Raw genomic sequence first — 20253 nt, 5'->3', positions numbered from 1 at the left:
TTTCCTCGTGTTTGAGATTCAGAAACAGCTTTTTCCCCTCTGCCATCCCATTCCCAAATGGACATCGAACCCTTGAATACTACCTCATCTTTAAAAATATATATTATTTGTCTTTGCACGATTTAAATCTATTTGATATACACATATTTCTTTATTATTCATTCATTTCATATTATGTATTGCATTGATCTGCTGCTGCTAAGTTAACAAATTTCATGCCGGTGATAATAAACCTGACGGCACAGGTTACAATAAAGCAGCGAGGAAACCGTAAACTGGTGACAGGCGCTGTCTGTCTGGAAATTGACAGAAGGATCATTCCCAGGAATGCAGAACGCATGCGCACGACGTCAGCTGTGACGCCACCAATCGTACGGTTCGGTCCAGCCAGGAGTTCGGCGGCGGTTTGGAGCCCAGCGCCCGCCACCGGGTTTATCAACATTAAAGGGCCGCCCCAACGGGGGAAAGAACCGGTACGGGCGCCTCAAGTATTGCGAGCCTCCGCGGTAATGTTAAACCCTCCTTACCCCCGACTCCCAGCGCCCGCCTTGGGACTATCGGCCCCGAGTCTCCATTGCCGACCCGAAGCGAACGAAATGGCGCATGCTGTCGTGCTTGGCATTGTGGGTAACGAGGCGGCCATTGATTCCACAAAGCCCAGTGCGCGGGCAAACAATTTGTGAGCTGGTGGCGAGGCTCTCAGACCCTGCCGAGCTCTCCATACCCAAATCTCAGCACCCAGCGGCTGCAGCTGGAACTTAGACTGGATAAAGAGGAACTGAGTTACACTGCTAGTAAATAAAGAAAAAGTGTATCTAGTTAACATGTAATTGGGTAAAGGGGCCTTTTTCTGTGCTATATCTCTATGATCCTAACATTGATTTATGGGAAGAAAATGATGATTGCGAAATAGAAATAGATCAAAAGATTAGGAATAAAGGTTATTTCTATGTTAGGAAGCTTAAGGATTGACATAGCCATGATCAATGAGTTGGGGTCAAGTGTCTTGTATCCATATTCAGTGCTGGTGCAGAACTGGGTGAGAATGATTGATTGGTTGGTTGGCTTCCCTGTCTGATGACAGTGAAACCTGTATAGGAGAGTTTTTAAAAGTTGAAAAGCTGTTGCACTGGGGCAATTGCACTCTCTTGACCTGGTCCAGTGGGATGAGTAGTTGTCACAGTTGGGGTCTTCCTTGGTCACAGTGGATGACCATGACATCTTCTGTGCCTCATTATGCCCTTTGCTCTACACAGAGTGTTGTAGAATGCCTTCCTGACCATTGGATTTCATCTGCCTAGTTTCTGGGGCTGACTTTGCATGCTGGGATAGACATGTCCTTATTCCACTGGGGTACGAGGCCTATTAGCCACCCCCATGATTCAGCTTGCCTGTCGAAGCAGTGTACCGGGATGTGGCCACTATCCCATGCAAACAATAACTTGGAGCCACAGCTGAGATCTGAGAGTCCAGTGAGGACCAGAGGTGAGAGAGCTGCCCCAAAGTGGACCTGATAACCCCCTTCACCAGACATGCTACCCCTGGTCGTTGAGAGCAAGGCAAATGAAATATCACATGAAGAAGTCTGACTGGCTCTAAGTGAACTCATCCAATTCAGTGAAATAAATAGAGCAGTGGATTACTTTGTGAATGACTACAGATTCAGCAGTGAAGGTGTTCAGAGAGACCTGGGAGCTTTGTACACAAGTCGCTGAAAGTGAATGTGCAATTAAGATGACAGAAGGTATTACAAAATAATTTAAATATATAATGCTCCAGTTACACTCAGTGGCCATTTTATTAGCCACCTCCTGAACCTAATAACGTGACCACCAAGTATATATTTGTGACCTTCTGCTGCTGTAGCCCACTGCTGCAAAGTCTGATGTGTTGTGCATTCAATAATGCTTTTCTGTGCACCGCTATTGTAACACATGGCTATTTCAGTTACCATTGCCTTCCCGTCAGCTTGGCCACTCTCTTCTACCTCTCGTTAACAAGGCACTTTTGCCTATAGAACTACTGTTGAGTAGATTTTTCGCACCATTCTCTGTAAACTCTAGAGACTGTTACATGTAAAAATCCCAACAGATCACCACTTGCTGATACACCGTGGGCACCAAGAATCATTCCACAATCAAAGTCACTGGATCACTTTTCTTCCCCATTCTGATGTTTGCTCTGAACAACCACTGAACTCCGTGACCATGTCTGCATGCTTTTATGAATTGCGGTGCTGTCCCATCATTGGCTGATTAGATCCTGGTGAGATGGGTTCTGGAATATTGCATATGAGTGTGATTTCCATCCCAGCCTGCGGTAAGATCCACCCCAGGCGGCCCTCGAGGTTGAGTCCCTGAGTACATTTAAGACAAAGATCAATAGATGTTAAGGTTCCTGGAATGGGCTGCCAGGGGAAGTGATGGGAAGCAGGTACAACTGGAACGTTTAGACAGATGCGTGAAAGGCAGAGAATGGGGACAGATGGATCCTGTGCAAGTGAACGTGATTAGTTTGGATCAGCATCACGGTCGGCACAGACATGGTGGGCCAAAGGACCTCTTCATCTGCTGCACTGTTCTACACTGCATGTTGAGGGAACCGAAAGAAATGGGGTCAGTGCAGGGAAGATGCATCGAAGGAAGAGATCAGAGGTAAAGGGATGAATATCACACTGCCCCTCCTGTTGTTCTCCCAATCTCATCTAAAACAAACTCATCGATTTGGACATCTCTATTCAGTCCCTGCTCGATGGAGAATCTCACTGACTGCTCCAGTCACTCCAGATAATAATGATTCCCGTGGCATTACAGTTGTACTACAATCTCACGGATCCCTCAATGTCCTTCCTGATGGATGAGGTGATGCCCAGTAATGATGGGTAAAGACTTCAGAATCAGGTTTATAATCACTGACGTATGTCAAGAAACTTTTTGTTTTGTGCAATACATAAAATAAGCTATATATTACAATCAGAAATGTATATTAACAATTAAATAGTGGAAAATGAGAGCAAAAATGAAAAATTGTTCATGAGTTCGTTGTCCATTGAAAACCTTGATGGCAGTGGGAAGGGAGCTTTCCCTAAGCACTGAGTGTCTCTACAGGCTCCTGTGCTTCCTGATGGTGGCAATGAGAAGAGGTCATGGGTGGCGAGGGTCCTTAATGATGGATAGCTCTTTTCTGAGGCATTACCTTATGAAGATGCCCTCAATGGTGGTGCCTGAGTTTACGACCTTCTACAGTTTTTCCTAATCCTGTACAGTGGTCCCTCCATACCAGATGGTGAAGGAACCAGTTGGTATGCTCTCCATTGTACATCTGTAGAAATTTGCTAGCGCCGCTGGTAACAAACCAAATCTCCGAATGAAATATAGCCGCTTGGCATCATGTCCTTGCTTCTCTGCTATAACAGTGTGTCAGCTGTGAGGTGCCTGTGGAACAGGAGGAAGGGCAAAACCTCATTGCACCAAATTAAACGGGGCAATCACACCATCTAGGGCATTAGAGCACTGTTTGCCCAGGATGGTGTTTGGGAGCCAGACATTTCTGCCTCATGTCCTGGCCAGTTATGTTGTTTCCCCAATGATTCACCATCAGGCTGGTTTTTCACGTAGGACCTCACAGTGCAGAAGTCCACTTCCTCGGCTCCTGTGCAACCCAAAAGTGCTTTGTTATCACTTGTGAATATATTCAATAACTCCATCTCCATTGCGATCTCGACAGAGAATTTCAACAGCTTATGTCCAGGGATTTCTAAACTTTATGAAGTGATCAGTGATCTGAATGTGAACTAATTGACCTCTCTGCCCCGTCTTGTGCTCAAGTCTCTGGAACTGGACACAAGCCTCTCTCCCCCACCCCACGATCCTGACCCAGAGGCAGGATAATCATAGAGCACTACAGCATAGTAACAGGCCCTTCAGCCCATCTAGTCCGTGTCTCCTGGGACCCATCTACCCATATCTGGACCACAGCCCAACCCACCCCTCTCATCCAGGTGCCTATCCAAACTTCTCTTTAATGTTACAATTACAGTGTCAGTCAGAGAGCCAACAACTGAGTCACAGCTGACCCAGGAGATTAAAGTGATCTGTTCTGACTCACTACCCTGTACTTACTGATGATTTTTATAACTTTTTACAGGACATCAAAGGTGGAGGAATTGCAACTGGGTATCTCAGACGGAATATCACATCCGATCTACACCCCACTCAGCTCCCCAGCACCTGAATATCATCGGCCTGTGAACGTGGAGGGAGAGACGCTGGTTTGTTTCACTTCAGACCCCAGGCACTGAGGGCTGTTGCAGGGCACTGACCGTGACACAGCTGGGGAGAAGACACACTGTCTACAGTGGAGAGGGGATTAACCACTTGTGTGAGGACAGGAACCAATCTGCAGAGAAGCCGAGTAACTTCTTCCAGCCTGTGAAGGAGCGGGCAGTGATCACTCCAGTGCGGATTGGGAAAGGAACAGGCACTGCAACGAGAGACCGTGTGTGACACGTTGGGGGAGGTGAGCTCACCTGATCTGTGACTGGGAATGTGTTCACCACATCCTTGTTTTTGCACCAGTGAAACATTCATTCTTTTGACTGAGATAAGCTTGATCCATTTCCCTGAGGATATTCAGATCTTCTTTCCCTTGTTTCCATTTGAGGAAAGTAATTAATTCGGTCATCTTTTTACTGACTGACCACTGAGGTCCCGGGGAAACATTGACACCCTGCCTCAGGCACATGAAGAGTCACTCAGAGGCACCGGCAAATTCACACCAGGGAAAAGCTGCTCTGCATGCAGGAAAGGGTTCACTCGCCCCATCCCACTTGGTGATACACTAGTGAATCCACGCTGGGGAGCAGCCTTTCATCTGCTGTTAGTGGGACAAGGGGTTCGCTCAGTCGTCCAGCCTACTAATACAACCAGCAGGTTAACAGCAGGGAGAGACTGTTGACTTATCCAAGTGCGGGAAGGGATTCACTACTGATAGACTAGCAAATTCACACTCGGAAGAGACTGTTCACCTGCTCTTGGATGCAGGAAGGGATTCACCCAGAAATCCAGCCTATTGTCTCACCAGCAGGTTCACACTGGGGAGAGGCCGTTCACCTGCTCCGAGTGCAGGAAGCAGCTCACTTGTTCATACAACCTTCAGATGCACCAACAAATTCACACCGGAGAGAAACCCTTTACCTGCTCCGAGTGTGGGAAGGGATTCTCTCAGTCTTCTGTCCTTCTGAGGCACCAACAAATTCACACCGGGGAGAAGCCCTTCACCTGTTCTGAGTGCAGGAAGGGCTTCACTCGATCATATGACCTTCAGATGCACCAACGAATTCACACTGGGGAGAGGCCATACATCTGCTCCGATTGCGGGAAGGGGTTCACTCAGTCATCTGTCCTGGTGAGGCACCAGCATACTCACACTGGGGAGAGGCCGTTCACCTGCTCTGAGTGTGGGAAGGGATTCGCTCAGTCGTACAACCTACTGATACACCAGCAAATTCACACTGGGAAGAGACTGTTCACTTGCTCCGAGTGTGGGAAAGGATTCACCCAGTCGTCCAACCTGCTGGCTCACCAGCTGGTTCACACCAAGGAGAGTTCCTTCAACTGTTCTGAGTGTGGGAAGAAATTCACTTATTTGTCCAAATTGCTGGCTCATCAGCGGGTGCACTCCGCAGAGAAGTCTTTCAACTGCTCCGAGTGCAGGAAGGGGTTTATTCGGCCATCTGAGCTCCTGAGGCACCAACTAATTCACACCAGGGAGAGGCCATTCACCTGCTCCGAGTGCGGGAAGGGGTTTACTCGGTCGTACAATCTTAAGGCGCACCAACGAATTCACACCGGGGAGAGGCCTTCCACCTGCTCCGAGTGCGGGAAGGGATTCTCTCAGTCACATGAGCTTCTGCTGCACCAACAAATTCACACTGTGGAGAGGCCGTTCATCTGCTCCGAGTGCGGGAAGGGATTCACTCAGTCATACAACCTACTGATACACCAGCAAATTCACACCGGGGAGAGGCCGTTCATCTGCTCCGAGTGCGGGAAGGGATTCACTCAGTCGTACAGTCTACTAATACACCAACAAATTCACACTCGGAAAGGACTATTCACCTGCTCCGAGTGTGGCAAGGGGTTCACCCAGTCATCTAAACTGCTGGCTCACCAGCAAGATCACAGCAAGGGGAGTTCTTTCAACTACTCTTAGTATAGGGGGGGGGGGGGTCTCCCAGTCATCCAGATTGCTGCCTCAGAAGTCCTTTCACACCGGGGAGAGGCCTTGTATCTGCTCTGAGTGCGGGAAGGGATTTACACGGTCGTATAGCATATGAAAGGTTAAATATGCAGTACGTATGTGAGGCATTTAAACACGGCAGCTGCTGAGACAGCGGTGAGTTCACAAGTGACTGCAGGAACTGATTCTGCATTTATTGCTGCTGTTGATCACATCCAGGTTTGGACCCTGGTCACTGGACACATTTGGGTTGTTTCCCCTGGGACTGCAAGCTATACCCTCTGGAGCATAGTAGGTTGAGGCATCACCTGTAGAGGTTTATAAAGTGATGAAAGGCATTGGTACGGTGGATAATCACAGGTTTATCAGGGCAGGGGAGCATAAAACTGGAAGAGGGGACCAAACGTATCTAAACAAAGTGAAAAAGCAGATTGTGCAGACGATAGGGAGAATCTGCAGAGAGATGTAGATCGGTTAAGTGAGTGGGCAAGGGTCTGGCAGATGGAGTACAATGTTGGTAAGTGCGAGGTCATCCACTTTGGAAGGAAAAATGGAAGATCAGATTATTATTTAAATGGTAAAAGACTGCAGCATGCTGCTGTGAAGAAGGACTTGGGAGTGCTTGTGCATGAATCACAGAAGGTTGGTTTGCAGGTGGAACAAGCTGTCAAGAATGCAAATGGAATGATAACCTTCACTGCTAGAGGGATTGAATTTAAAAGCAGGGAGGTTATACTGCATCTGTACAGGGTACTGGTGAGGCACATCTGAGTACTAGGTGCAGTTCTGGTCTGGCTATGGTGGTGGTGCAGAGGTGCACCAGGTTGATTCTCGAGATGAGGGGGTTAGACTATGAGGAGCGATTGAGTCACATGGGACTGTATTTGCTGGAATTCAGAAGAATGAGAAGAGATCTTATAGAAACATACAAAATTATGAAAGGGATAAATAAGTTAGAGACAGGGAAGTTGTTTCCACTGGTAGGTGAGATTAGAACTAAGGGACATAGCATCAAGATTCAGGGCGTAGATTTAGTACAGAGATCAGGAGGAACTGCTTTTCCCAGAGGGTGGTGTAGCTGTGGAATTCTCTGTCCAATGAAGCTGTGGGGGCTACCTCAGTAAATATATTTATGACAAGGTTGGATAGATTTTTTGCATAGTAGGGAATTAAGGGTTATGGGGAAAAGGCAGGTAAGTGGAGTTGAGTCCATGGTCAGATCAGCCATGTTTTTATTGAGTGGTGGAGCAGGGTCAATAGGCCGGATGGCCTACTCCTGCTCCTAATTCTTATGTTCTTATGTTAGAGGACATCGGTTTCAGGTGAGAGAGAGAAAGATTGAAATGGCTCATTAAGGGCAAGTTTTTCACACAGAGGGTGGTGGGAATCTGGCTCACAATGCTAGAGGGAGTGGTAGAGGCAGGTACAATTACAGTGTCTGAAAATCATTTGGACAGTTTCATGGACAGGAAAGGTTCAGAGGGATATAGGCCAGTTCTGGTCAATGGATGAGTTCAGGTCACAACTAGTCGGGCTGAAGGACTTGTTTCCATGCCTTACACCTCAGACTCTGTCTTGTCTTCACACAACCCACTGGTATGGGCATTGAGGTGGGATGGGGCATCACCCTGATGTCGCTGTGGTGCACTCCCTTCTCCCCACCATCCTGACTTTGACCTCTCAGGATTGTCACATATCAGCTGCCCTCAGTGCTTGGGCTCATTGTGTTTTATCCCAATCCCTGTCTCTTGCTGTGACCACCCCCTTCCCCACACTACCCTGCAGTGGGGTCACTCACAGCAAAGGACAGTGTGTGTGGGGGGGGGGGGGGGATCATTCACAGCTCAGGAACATGAATATCTATACCAATATTCTATATATCTGTTCCTCCAGCTCCTGCTGACATTTTGAAGGACGATATAACATCATCATGGTGGTTGCACTTTGTTTTATACCTGAGTTCTACCTGGGTGTCCTTGCTGGATGAGCCCTCTCCATAACAGTCTCCACAATCATGGTTACTGGTCCATAATTCCTAGGGTTCTTTTTCCAGCCTTCTTTAATAAAGGTACAACATTAGCCATCCTCCCGTCACTACTGATGCTAATATCTGAGCTAAGGCTCTCACAAATCCTTTAACAGCTTCCTACTGTGTTCTTGGATACATCTGACCATGTTCTGGACATTTATCTACTTCAACAGACTATGACACCCAGCATCTCCTCTGGTGTAATGCGGACTATCCCCAAGATGCCCCCTTTAACCTTCCCTAGTCCTGAGGTCTTCACAACGTTCTACATGGTAAAAGCAGTGGAGAAATATTCATTGAGGAACACACGCATTTCCTGTGGCTCTACACAAATTTGTCCTCTTTGGCATTGGAGAGGCTCTATTTGTTTAGTGTCTCGGCCCGAAACATCGACTGTTTATTCCGCTCCATGGATGCTGCAAGTGAAGGCAAGGTTGAGGCGAGCAGATGCGATGCAAAGTTGGGGCAAGGTCGAGGTATATTCAAAGTGAAGTTGTGGTGAGCACTGCGGAGGAGAGGCGGATTCAGGGCTTAGAAAGTCTGGTTTGATCGATCTAACCAATCTAAGGTTGGGTCTGGGCCCATAGTGTATCAATGTGACAGGGCCTGGGTCTTGGGGCGAGGAATGACCTGATGTTTGGATGACTTAAACGCCGAGCCAGATGGATTGAAAAGGCAGGGTGTCAGGACCAGAGGCGAGGTTCTGCTCGCTGCTTCGCGGTGTTCACTCAGCTCTACACTGAACTGATCCTGGGGCTGGGGCCTGCTACAGACTTTGTAACTGTGGGCTCCGCGATGTTCACTCTGCTACTTGCTGAACTGATCCTGGGGCTGGGGTCTGCTACAGACTTTGTAACTGTGGGCTCCGCGATGTTCACTCTGCTACTTGCTGAACTGATCCTGGGGCTGGGGTCTGCTACAGACTTTGTAACTGTGGGCTCCGCGATGTTCACTCTGCTACTTGCTGAACTGATCCTGGGGCTGGGCCCTGCTACAGACTTTGTAACTGTGGGCTCCGCGATGTTCACTCTGCTACTTGCTGAACTGATCCTGGGGCTGGGGTCTGCTACAGACTTTGTAACTGTGGGTCTCACGATCAGTCTGCTATGTGTTGAACTGATTTTGAGGCTGTGGGTCTGCTTCAGGCTTTGTGTCTGAGGACTCACTTTCCTTCTGAACACTATTTGCTTGCTCTTGTTTGCATGATTTGTTTTTTTTCTCAATCTGCACATTGGTGTTTGTTGGTCTTTTTTATGGGTTCTTTTGGGTTTCTTATTTTGTGGCTGCCTGTAAGGAGATGAATTTCGAGGTTGTATAATGTGTACATACTTTGATTATTGATGTACTTTCAGCTTTGAATTGTTCTTGACGCATGTCTCCTTTCTCCTGACTACAGCTTCGATGTTCCTTGTCATGTATAGCATTACACACAAAATGCTGGAGGAATTCAGCAGTCAAACGTAACATATGGAGGGGAATAAACAGGTGATGTTTCAGGTCGAGACATTCATCTGGTCTAGAAAGGAAAGGGGAAGAAGCCAGAAAAATAGATGGGGGGGGCAAGGGTAGATCTACTTGCTGGCAGAGCCAGGTGAGGGGGAAGATGGGTGAGTGGCGGAGGGCAGATGAAGAGAGAAGGTGGGAGGTGATACGTGGAAAACATAAAGGGCTGAAGAAGAAGGAATCAGGAGAGGGTAGTGGAACATGGGACAAAGGGAAGAAGGGGCACAGGCTTACCCTCATACTTCATCTTTTCCTTCCTTATGGCTTTTTAGTTGCCTTCTGTTGGATTTAGAAATCTTTCCAAACCTCTAACTTCCCTCTGATTTTTGCTTGATAACATGGCCTCTCTTTTGCTTATATGTTGGCTTTAACTTCCCTTGTCAGCCATGCCTCTAAAGTCATCACCATGCCTTTAGAATGTGTCTTCCTCTTCAGGAGGTATCTATCCTGAACCTTCCAAATTGTTCCCAGAAACTCTAGCCATTGCTGTTCTGCTGTCATCTCTGCTAGTGTCCCCTTCCAATCAACTTTGGCCAGCTCCTCTCTCATGTCTCTGTAATTCTTTTTACTCCACAATCATACTGATACATTTGATTGTAACTTCTCTTTCACTCAAATTGCAGGGTGAATTTATCCTATTATGATTACTGCCTCCTAGGGGGTATTTTACTTTAAGCCCCCTAATCAAATCCAGTTCATTGCAGAACACCCAATCCAGAATACCTGATCCCTGCTGGACTCAATCACAAGCTGCTCTAAAAAGCCATCAAATAGGCATTCTACGAATTCTTTCTCTTGGGATACAAAATCACCAGCAACCTGATTTTTCCCAACCTACCTACATACTGAAATCCCCCGTGACTAGCTTAACATTGCCCTTTTGTCAAGACTACTCTAACTCCCATTGTAATTAGCAGCCCACATCGTGGCTACTGTTCAGAGGCCCGTATATAACTCCCGTCAGAGCCATTTTACCCGTGCTGTTCCTTAAGTCTATCCAGACTTGTTCTATATCTTCTGATCCTCTTTCAAAGGATTTTATTTCATTTCTTACCAACAGAGCCACACCCCTCTGCCTACCTGCCCTGTCATTTCAGTACAATGTGTATTCTTGGATGCTAAGCTGCCAACCATAATCTAGCCACGACCCAGTGATGCCCACAACGTCATGCTTGCCAACCTCTAACTGCCTACAGGATCATCTACCTTATTCTGTATTCTGCATATATTCGGTCCTGTATCCATCACACTTCAGATTTTGTCCCCACGTTACAACTCAACCCACTGACTGCAATTTTGCCCTGTCACCTGCCTGTCCTTCCTGACAGTCTCACTACGCACTGCCTCTGCTCGTGTCCCAAGTGCCCCACCTCTCCGATTCCCATCCCCTCGCTAAATTAGTTTAAACGCGCCCTAACTGTTCTAGCAAACCTACCGCAAGGATGTTGGTCCCCTCGCACCCGCGGCCACGCAGTGACTGAAACATCCGCGCGCACGTAGTCTTTGCTGATACACAGCCGGATTTTTAGAAGATATATAATGTTAATATAGTGTGCCGCACAGTTTTCAAGCGGTGTGAGGGCGTCAGAGCACTGATTGGTGTGTGCAGCTGTAAAGAACAAAGAGGAACGTTGATCTTACAGTGCAGTCTCCTACCCCGCGCTTTCTCGGTAGCTGTACGTTAACAGTTATGTATACTCTGCATTTCGTTCTCGATTTTCTCTTTACTGCCTCAATGTAATTACATGTTTAAACGAATCCTGCAGATTGTATATAAAACAAGGTTTTCATTGTATCTGCAAAGATTTAGGGTAAGTATTTAACTTTGGGGGTGGGGGGAATCATGATGCTATCAGGCAGGAACTGGGAACGGGTGTCCTCAGGGGAATGAACACCAGAGACGTGGAGTTGTGCACAGGAGTTCTGGATTGCTTTGTCTCATTGAGGCAGGGAAAGGGTGGTGGGATGAAGGAACGATGGTTGACAAGAGATGTGGAACATCTAGTCGAGACAAAGAAAGAAACTTTCTGAAGCTTTAGCTGGCAGGGGTCTAGAGAATTAGCCAGAAGTTGAAGAATGGTCTTGGGAGAGCTAAAAGGGGGTATGAGAAGGCCTTGGTGATGTTATGATACCAGCCCCCTCCTTTGTGAGAATCGCAAGAGCCCTAGTGAAGGGGGGGGGGGGTCAATGACCCAAGAGAAGAGAGAGAGGTGCTGAATAGACACAGGAAATGGGAGAGAGAGAGAGAGACGTGCTGAATACCGCGTTCCACCGGGATGCAGAATAAGGCGACCTTGACTATTGTCTCATGAAGACCACGTGTAAAGCCCTCGGGCAAAGTGGGCTGGTTGAGAGAGAGATTGACACCTGCGATCCCGTGAGGAAGTATAAAGGAGGGTCTGGGGGGGGGGGGGGACGACGACGACCCCTTTAGACGCACCAAGGAGACACGATAGCGATCCCGTCGTAGCGGGAACCCACGTGCGTTAGATTCCGAATCGGGAGTCTGTGGCTGGAATCACGGAAAATCGCTTTTAACTAACAACAGGAAAGCCTGCTCCCCTGATTCCACGGCTTTGCTTCGTAAGGACCCGGGCAAGTGTTCCTTTTCTCACCAATCTCTCTCTCTCCAACACGGGAAACCCAGCAGTTCCCAAAAGGCTGAAGCCTGCAGACTTTTGAATGACTGTTATATTTCCAAATGGACAAGGATAGAGCTTATTTCTGGTTGATTATTACTATACCTGCGCTTTAGATTGAGTATTGACGACGTATGTTATCAAAAATGTTTGTATTAACCTTCCGTTTGTGCCCCTTTATAAATAAAAACGTTCAAAAAATGGTACCATCAGACTTCAGTGGACCTCTCTATCTTTGCTGGTAAGTGATCCAGTTACGGGATACGTAACAGTGACAATAAGGGTCTCCATGAAGACCACAAAGAAGCGTGGAAACCGTAAAATGGTGACAGACACCGTTACAATGCAAGCTTGCAGAAGCAGCATTCCCAGGAATGCAGAACGCATGCGCCTGACGTTAGCTGTGACGCCCCCAATCGTACAGTTCGGTTCAGCCAGAAGTTCGGCGGCGGTTTGGAGCCAAGCGTTGGGCCGGGGATTAATCAACATTAAGGAATCGCCCCAACGGGGGAAAGAACCGGTACGGGCGCCTCAAGTATTGCGAGCCTCCGCGGTGATATTAAACCTTCCTTACCCCCGTCTCCCAGCGCCCGCCTTGGGACCATCCGTCCCGAGTCCCCATTGCTGGCCTGAAACGTACGTGACGGAATTGTGGGTAACGAGGCGGCCATTGATTCCACAAAGCCCAGCGCACAGACAAACTAATTGTGAGCTGGTGGCGAGGCTCTCAGACCCTGCCGAGCTCTCCATACCCAAATCTCAGCACCCAGCGGCTGCAGCTGGAACTCAGACCGGATAAAGAGGAACTGAGTTACACTACTAGTAAATAAAGAAAAATAATCCCATCTAGATAAAATAAGGGAAGGATGAATGTAGATTTAATTTATCTGGTTAGCATGTATTTGGATAAAAGTTCATTTTTCTGTGCTCTATCTCTTTGACCCTAACATAAATTTATGATAAGAAAATGGTGATTTACATTTTTTTTAGTTTTGTTGGTGTTGCAACTAGAGTAGAAAAGGTGGATGTAGTGTACTTGCACTTCCAAATGAAAAATACCACCCAAAATTCTGAAACAAAATGGGGGGGGGGGGGTTAATACAAATTACAACACAGTGACCCGGGTTCAACTTATTCCACTTTCTGCAAGGGGTTTGTACATTTCATGTGACCACATGTATTTTCTCCGGTGTATCAGCCTGCTCCCACTTTCCAAAGATGAACAGTTTAGAAAGTTAGTTGGTCAGATGGGTGTAATTGAGTGGCATGGCTCTTTTTCTCAGAATGGCCAGTTACTGTGCTGTACTACTTTTATAAACATAAAAATTGAAAATCAAGGGGTTGGTAATATTATACTGGTGTGAAATTTGGATTGCGAAATAGAAATAAATCAGAAGTTTAGGAATAAGCAGGTTATTTCTAGGTTAGTTTGGGCAGATGAGGCTCATCATCCTTGGAGGCAGCCTGCCTAGACTTTAAACCTCCGCTGCCTTGTGGTCATACCCGCCTATGGGAAAGGCTTCAGGCTAAACCTGGAGGAAGAAATCTGGAGCCAGGGTTCCTAAGGCAGTTTATTGGTGTTTGCAACTTCACTCTGGCAACCTCTCCTGCCTGTCAAAGCAGTGTACTGGGGTGTGGCCACTATCACATGCAAACAACAACTTGGAGCCACATGTGAGAGCTGAGTGAGCTGTCCCAAAATGGATGTGATAACCTCCTTCACCAGAGGTGCTATCTCTTGAGGGTGAGAATAGGGTAAATGAAATGTAACGGAGTCACAGAGAAATACAGCGTAGAAACAAGCACTTCAGCCCATCTAGTCCATGCCGAAACAATTGACACTGCCTACTCCCATCGACCTACACTGGGACCATAGTCCTCCATACCCCTACCATCCATGTACCTATCCAAACATAGCTTAAATGTTGAAATTGAGCTTGCATGCACTCGTGCTGGCAGCTCATTCTGCACTCTCACGACCCTCTGAGTGAAGAAGTTTCCACTCATGTTCCCCTTAGACATCTAACCTTTCACCCTTAACCCATGACCTCTGGTTATAGTCCCACTCAACCTCAGGGTAAATGCAAGCAGTCTTTTACCACTATCTATACCCCTCATCATTTTGTATACCTCTATCAAATCTCCTCTCAATCTTCTACATTTTCAGGAATGAAGTCCTAACCTATTCAATCTTTCTTGAAAACTCAGGTCCTCCAGACCCGGCAACATCCTGGTAAATTTTCTCTGTAATCTTTCAACCTTACTTAGCTCCTTCTTGTAGGTAGGTGACCAAAACTGCACACAATACTCCAAATTAGGCCTCACCAATGTCTTTGGCCACTTCAACATAACATCCCATCTCCTGTACTCAGTACTTTGATTTATGAAGGCCATTGTGTCAAAAGCTTTCTTTACGACCCCATCTACCCGTGATGCCACTTTCAACAAATTATGGACCTGCATTCACAGGTCCCTTTGCTCTACCACACTCCTCAGTGCCCTACCACTCACTATGTAAGATCTACCCTGGTTGGTCCTCTCAGGACACCTCACGCTTGTCTGCATTAAATTCCATCGGACATTTTTCAGCCTATTTTTCCAGCTGATGCAGATCCTTCTGCAAGCCACGATCACCTTCCTCACTGTCCACTTCACCCCCGATCTTGGTGTTGTCCGCAAATTTGCTGATCCACTTACCTACATCATCATCCGAATAAAGTGAAGTCGGTGACTCTGCCTCTAAGTGGGTTTGTACGATAAACAGAGCAGTGGATTACTTAAAATGGCTACAGATAGAAGTGAGGGTGTTCAGAGAGACCTGGAAACTTTGTACATGAGTCACTGAAAGTGAACGTGTAGGTACAGCAAACAAGATGACAGAAGTATTTCAAAATCGCCTTCCTGTGACTTTAACCAGACTGCCCATTCTCCTCTGACTACTCTCATTAATAAGGTGTTTTTGCCCTTAGAACAGGTGCTCATTAGAATTTTGTTTCTTGCCCCATTCTCTGTAAACTCTGCAGACAGTTTCAACGGTTCAGTTCAATGTCAGAGAATGTATATAGTACACAACCAGAAATTCTTATTGCGATATTGTGAGCACCAACAATCATTCCACGGTCACACTAACTTACATCACATTTCTTCCCCATGCTGATGTTTGGACTGAACTACAACTCTTGACCATGTCTGCATGCTTTTATGCATTGAGGTGCTGTCACATCATTGGTGATTAGATATTTCCATTAATGAACAGGTGTACTTACTAACGTAGCCACTCAGTGTATCGAGGTCCCGGTGAGATGGTTTCTGGAATATTGCATATGAGTGTGATCTCCATCCCAGCCTGCGGTAAGATCCACCCCAGACGGCCCTCGAGGTTGAGTCCCTGAGTACATTTAAGACAAAGATCAATAGATGTTAAGGTACCTGGAATGGGCTGCCAGGGGAAGTGATGGGAAGCAGGTACAACTGGAACGTTTAGACAGATGCGTGAAAGGCAGGGAATGGGGACAGATGGATCCTGTGCAAGTGAACGGGATTAGTTTGGATCAGCATCGTGGTTGGCACAGACATGGTGGGCCAAAGGGCCTCTTCATCTGCTGTACTGTTCTGCACTCCATATTGAGAGAACCGAAAGAAATGGGGTCAGTGCAGGAAAGCTGCATCGAAGGAAGAGATCGGAGGTAAAGGGATGACTATCACACTGCCACTTGCACTGTTTTCCTGATTTCTTCTAGAATCAGCTCATTGATTCAAACATCTCTATTCAGTCTCTGCTCGATGGGGAATTTCACTGACTGCTCCAGTCACTCCAGATAATCATGATCCCCATGGCATTATAGTTGTATTACAGTCTCTCGGATCCCTCGATGTCCTTCCTTATAGATCAGCTGAGACCCAGTAATGGTTTGGAAGGTTTTCAGAATCAGGTTTATCATCACTGACATATGTTGTGAAATCTTTTGTTTTGTGGCAGCAGTACAGTGCTATACATTACATATACTATATATTACAATAAGAAATGTTTTAAAAATTAAATAAATAGTGGAAAGAGAGCAAAGAATGAGTTCATGGGTTGACACAAAGGCAGGATGATTATAGAGTACTATAGCATGGAAACAGGCCCTTCAGTCTATCTATTCCATGCTAGCTCGGTCTTCTGCCCAGTCCCTTCTAACAGAACCTGGACCATAGTGCTCCTTACCCGTCTTATCCAAACTTCTCTTAAATGTTACAATTATAGTGATCTGTTCTGTCGCTACCCTGTACTTATTGATGATTTTTGTAACTTTTTATAGGACATCAAAGGTGGAGGAATTGCGACTGGGTATCTCAGACGGAATATCACATCCGATCCACACCCCACTCAGCTCCCCAGCACCTGAATATCATCGGCCTGTGAACGTGGAGGGAGAGACGCTGGTTTGTTTCACTTCAGACCCCAGGCAGTGAGGGCTGTTGCAGGGCACTGACTGTGACACAGCTGGGGAGTGAGACACTGTCTACAGTGGGGAGGGGAGAAACCACTGATGTGAGGTCAGGAACCAATCTGCAGAGAAGCCGTGTAACTTCTTCCAGCCTGTGAAGGAGCGGGCAGTGATCACTCCGGTGCAGACTGGGAAAGGAACAGCCACTGCAACGAGAGACCGTGTGTGACACGTTGGGGGAGGTGAGCTCACCTGATCTGTGACTGGGAATGTGTTCACCACATCCTTGTTTTTGCACCAGTGAAACATTCATTCTGTTGACCAAGATAAACTGATAAACCAGCAAGTTCACACCAGGAAGAGACTATCTGAATGCAGGAAGGAGTTCACTCGATCGTACAACCTTCAGATGCACCGTCGAGTTCACACCGGGGAGAGGCCCTTCAGCTGCTCTGAGTGCGGGAAGGGGTTCACTCGGTCATATGAGCTGCTAATGCACCAACGAGTCCACACCGGGGAGAGGCCGTTCACCTGCTCCGAGTGCGGGAAGGGGTTCAGTCGATCATACAACCTTCAGATACACCAACGAATTCACACCAGGGAGAGGCCATTCATCTGCTGCGACTGCGGGAAGGGATTCACTCAGTCATATGAGCTTCTGACACACCAACGAATTCACACCGGGGAGAGGCCCTTCACCTGCTCTGAGTGTGGGAAGGGGTTCACTCGGTCATACGACCTTCAGACGCACCAAAGAATTCACACTGGGGAGAGGCCGTTCATCTGCTCTGAGTGTGGGAAGGGGTTCACTCAGTCTTCTGTTCTTCTGAGGCACCAACAAATTCACACCGGGGAGAGGCCCTTCACATGCACCGAGTGTGGGAAGGGGTTCACTCAGTCTTACAACCTACTGATACACCAGCAAATTCACACTCGGAAGAGATTGTTCAGCTGCTCTGAGTGTGGGAAGGGGTTCACCCAGTCTTCAAAGCTGCTGGCTCACCAGCAAGTTCACACTGGGGAGAGTTCCTTCAACTGCTCTGAGTGTGGGAAGGGGTTCACCCAGTTGTCCAAATTGCTGGCTCATCAGCGGGTGCACTCTGCAGAGAAGTCTTTCAACTGTTCTGAGTGTGGGAAGGGGTTTATTCGGCCGTCTGAGCTCCTGAGGCATCAACTAATTCACACCGGGGAGAGACCCTTCACCTGCTCAGAGTGCGGGAAGGGGTTTACTCAGTCATACAGCTTACTGATACACCAACAAATGCACACTCGAAAGAGACTGTTCACCTGTTCTGACTGTGGGAAGGGATTCGCCCAGTCATCTAAACTGCTGGCTCACCAGCGTGTTCATACCGGGGAGAAGCCCTTCACCTGCTCAGAGTGCGGGAAGGGGTTCTTTCGATCGTCAGAGCTACTGACACACCAGCGAATTCACACTGGGGAGAGGCCCTTCACCTGCTCTGAGTGCAGGAAGGGGTTCACTCGTTCAGCTGATCTGCTGATTCACCAGCGAGTTCACACCGGGGAGAGACCGTTCACCTGCCCTGAATGTGGGAAGAACTTCACTCGGTCGTCTCACCTCTGGAGACACCAACGAGCTCACGCTAAAGGGACTGTTTAAATGTGTGGTTCATATGTAGGGATTTAAACACGGCATCTGCTGAGAGAGCGGTGAGTTCACAAGTGACTGCAGGAACTGATTCTGCATTTTTTGCTGCTGTTGATCACATCCAGGTTTGGACCCTGGTCACTGGACACATTTGTATTCTGCATCGATTATAAATAAATCTGTTCTGTGTGAATGAACTGGGCTTGAGGACGATGTGAAGAGACTTCGAGGGGATGCGGACAGGCTGAAGGGATGGGCAAGAACAAGGCAGATGGAGTCAAATGTGGAAAATTGAGAGATCATGAACTTCAAGTGGTGCACTTTGGGAAGGTAAACCAGGGCCAGACTTGCACAGTGAATGACAGTGTCCCAGAGAGCATTGGAGAACAGAGAGACCTCCATGTACAGATTTTGTTGACAGTGGCATCGTGGGTTGATGGGGTGGTGAATCCGTTTCAAACATTTACCCTTAGCGGTCAGGGGATTGAGTGCACGAGTCAAGATGTCTTCTTGCATTTGCACAAGATACGGGTGAGTCCACACATGGCGTTAATGTACAATTCTGGTCATGTAACTGTGGAAGGATAACATTAAGAAGGTAAAGGTGCAAAGGAGATTCAGAAGGTTGATGCCAGGACTGGAAGGCTTGACTTATAAAGAGAGACTGGATGGAATGTAGAACTCAATAGCACAGTGTATAGGCTCTTTGGCCCACAATGTGCTGGCATTTTAAGCTACTCTAAGGTCAATCTAAACCTTCCCTCCTACATAGCCCTGCATTTTTTCTATCATCCATATGCCTATCCAAGAGTTTCTTAAATTCCCATAATGTATCAGGGTAGGGGAGTGTAAAACTAGAGGGCATTTGTTTCAAGTGAGACAAAGAAGGATTGAAATAGCTCATGAGGGCAAGCTTTTCACATGGAGGGTGGTGGGTGTCTGGCTTACAATGTAGAGGAAGTGGTAGAGACAGGGACATTTACAGTGTCAGAAAGACATTGGGACAGTTTCACAGACAGGAAAGGTTTAGAGGGATATGGGCCAGATGTTGGTAAGTTTGGGTTGGCAACTTGGGTCAGTTTGGAGCAGTTGAGCCCAAGGACTTGTCCCTGTGCCTTATACCTCAGACTCAGACTCTGTCTACTGTCTCTCATGCTTTCACACAACCCACAGGGATGGGCACTGAGGAAGGCTTGGGAGGGGCATCAGCCTGATATTGATGTGGAAGGCACACACCCTCCCCCACCCCCCCTGACCTCTCACAGACCAGCTGGCCCTCAGTGCCCAGGCTCATTGTGTTTTATCCCCCATTCTGACCCCCCCCCCCCCCACTACCCTGCAGTGGTGGGGTGGGGACGCTCACAGCTCAGGACAATGTGGGGGGGGGGATACTGATATTTCAAAAAAACTGTAGTATAACTTAATCATGGTGATTGCACTTGTTTTTTATACCTGAGTGTCCTTGCTGGATGAGCCCTCTCTGCCATAACAGTCTCCATGATCATGCCGAGTAGTCCATAGTTCCCAGGGTTCTCTTTCCAGCCTTCTTAAATTGCTTTGTAGATTCAGAACTGACTTGCCCACAGAAGGCAAAGAGTGGTTGTAGATGGGTCATATTCTGCATGGAGGTCGGTGACCAGTGGGGCGCCTCAGGGATCTGTTCTGGGACCCTTACTCTTCGTGATGTTTATAAATGACCTGGATCAGAAAGTAGAGGGATGGGTTAGTAAGTTTGCTGATGACACAAAGGTTGGGGGTGTTGTGGGTAATGTGGAGGGCTGTCAGAGGTTGCAGTGGGGCATT

The 20253-nt window shown here is 47.4% G+C and overlaps 3 protein-coding genes across 3 annotated transcripts in view; 2 read left to right on the top strand and 1 right to left on the bottom strand.

The window, feature by feature from the left end:
* LOC140716179 (uncharacterized) overlaps positions 1-15797 on the bottom strand; it is a 55671-nt gene extending 39874 nt beyond the window's left edge. Inside the window, exon 1 of the mRNA XM_073028823.1 lies at positions 15678-15797. The gene's annotated coding sequence lies outside the window, so the exon portion shown is untranslated. The remainder of the gene's footprint in view (positions 1-15677) is intronic.
* Positions 362-12668, top strand: LOC140716410 (uncharacterized). Its single transcript, XM_073029112.1, has 2 exons — positions 362-473; positions 4147-12668. The coding sequence occupies exon 2, from the start codon at positions 5158-5160 to the stop codon at positions 6211-6213; it is 1056 nt and encodes a 351-aa protein (XP_072885213.1). The 5' UTR covers positions 362-473; positions 4147-5157; the 3' UTR covers positions 6214-12668.
* Positions 15798-16990: 1193 nt separating the features above from the next.
* On the top strand, positions 16991-19715 carry LOC140716404 (uncharacterized). The gene has a single exon (XM_073029097.1). The coding sequence runs from the start codon at positions 17251-17253 to the stop codon at positions 18460-18462; it is 1212 nt and encodes a 403-aa protein (XP_072885198.1). The 5' UTR covers positions 16991-17250; the 3' UTR covers positions 18463-19715.
* Positions 19716-20253: the final 538 nt, after the last annotated feature.

Source organism: Hemitrygon akajei, chromosome 25 (assembly GCF_048418815.1).
Source record: "Hemitrygon akajei chromosome 25, sHemAka1.3, whole genome shotgun sequence".
Taxonomy (NCBI): domain Eukaryota; kingdom Metazoa; phylum Chordata; class Chondrichthyes; order Myliobatiformes; family Dasyatidae; genus Hemitrygon; species Hemitrygon akajei.
This window is presented reverse-complemented; position numbering and strand designations above follow the sequence as displayed.

Excerpts from the sequence above, each read along its gene's own strand:
- LOC140716410 (XM_073029112.1), top strand. The coding sequence starts at position 5,158 with ATGCACCAACAAATTCACACCGGAGAGAAACCCTTTACCTGCTCCGAG.
- LOC140716404 (XM_073029097.1), top strand. The coding sequence starts at position 17,251 with ATGCACCGTCGAGTTCACACCGGGGAGAGGCCCTTCAGCTGCTCTGAG.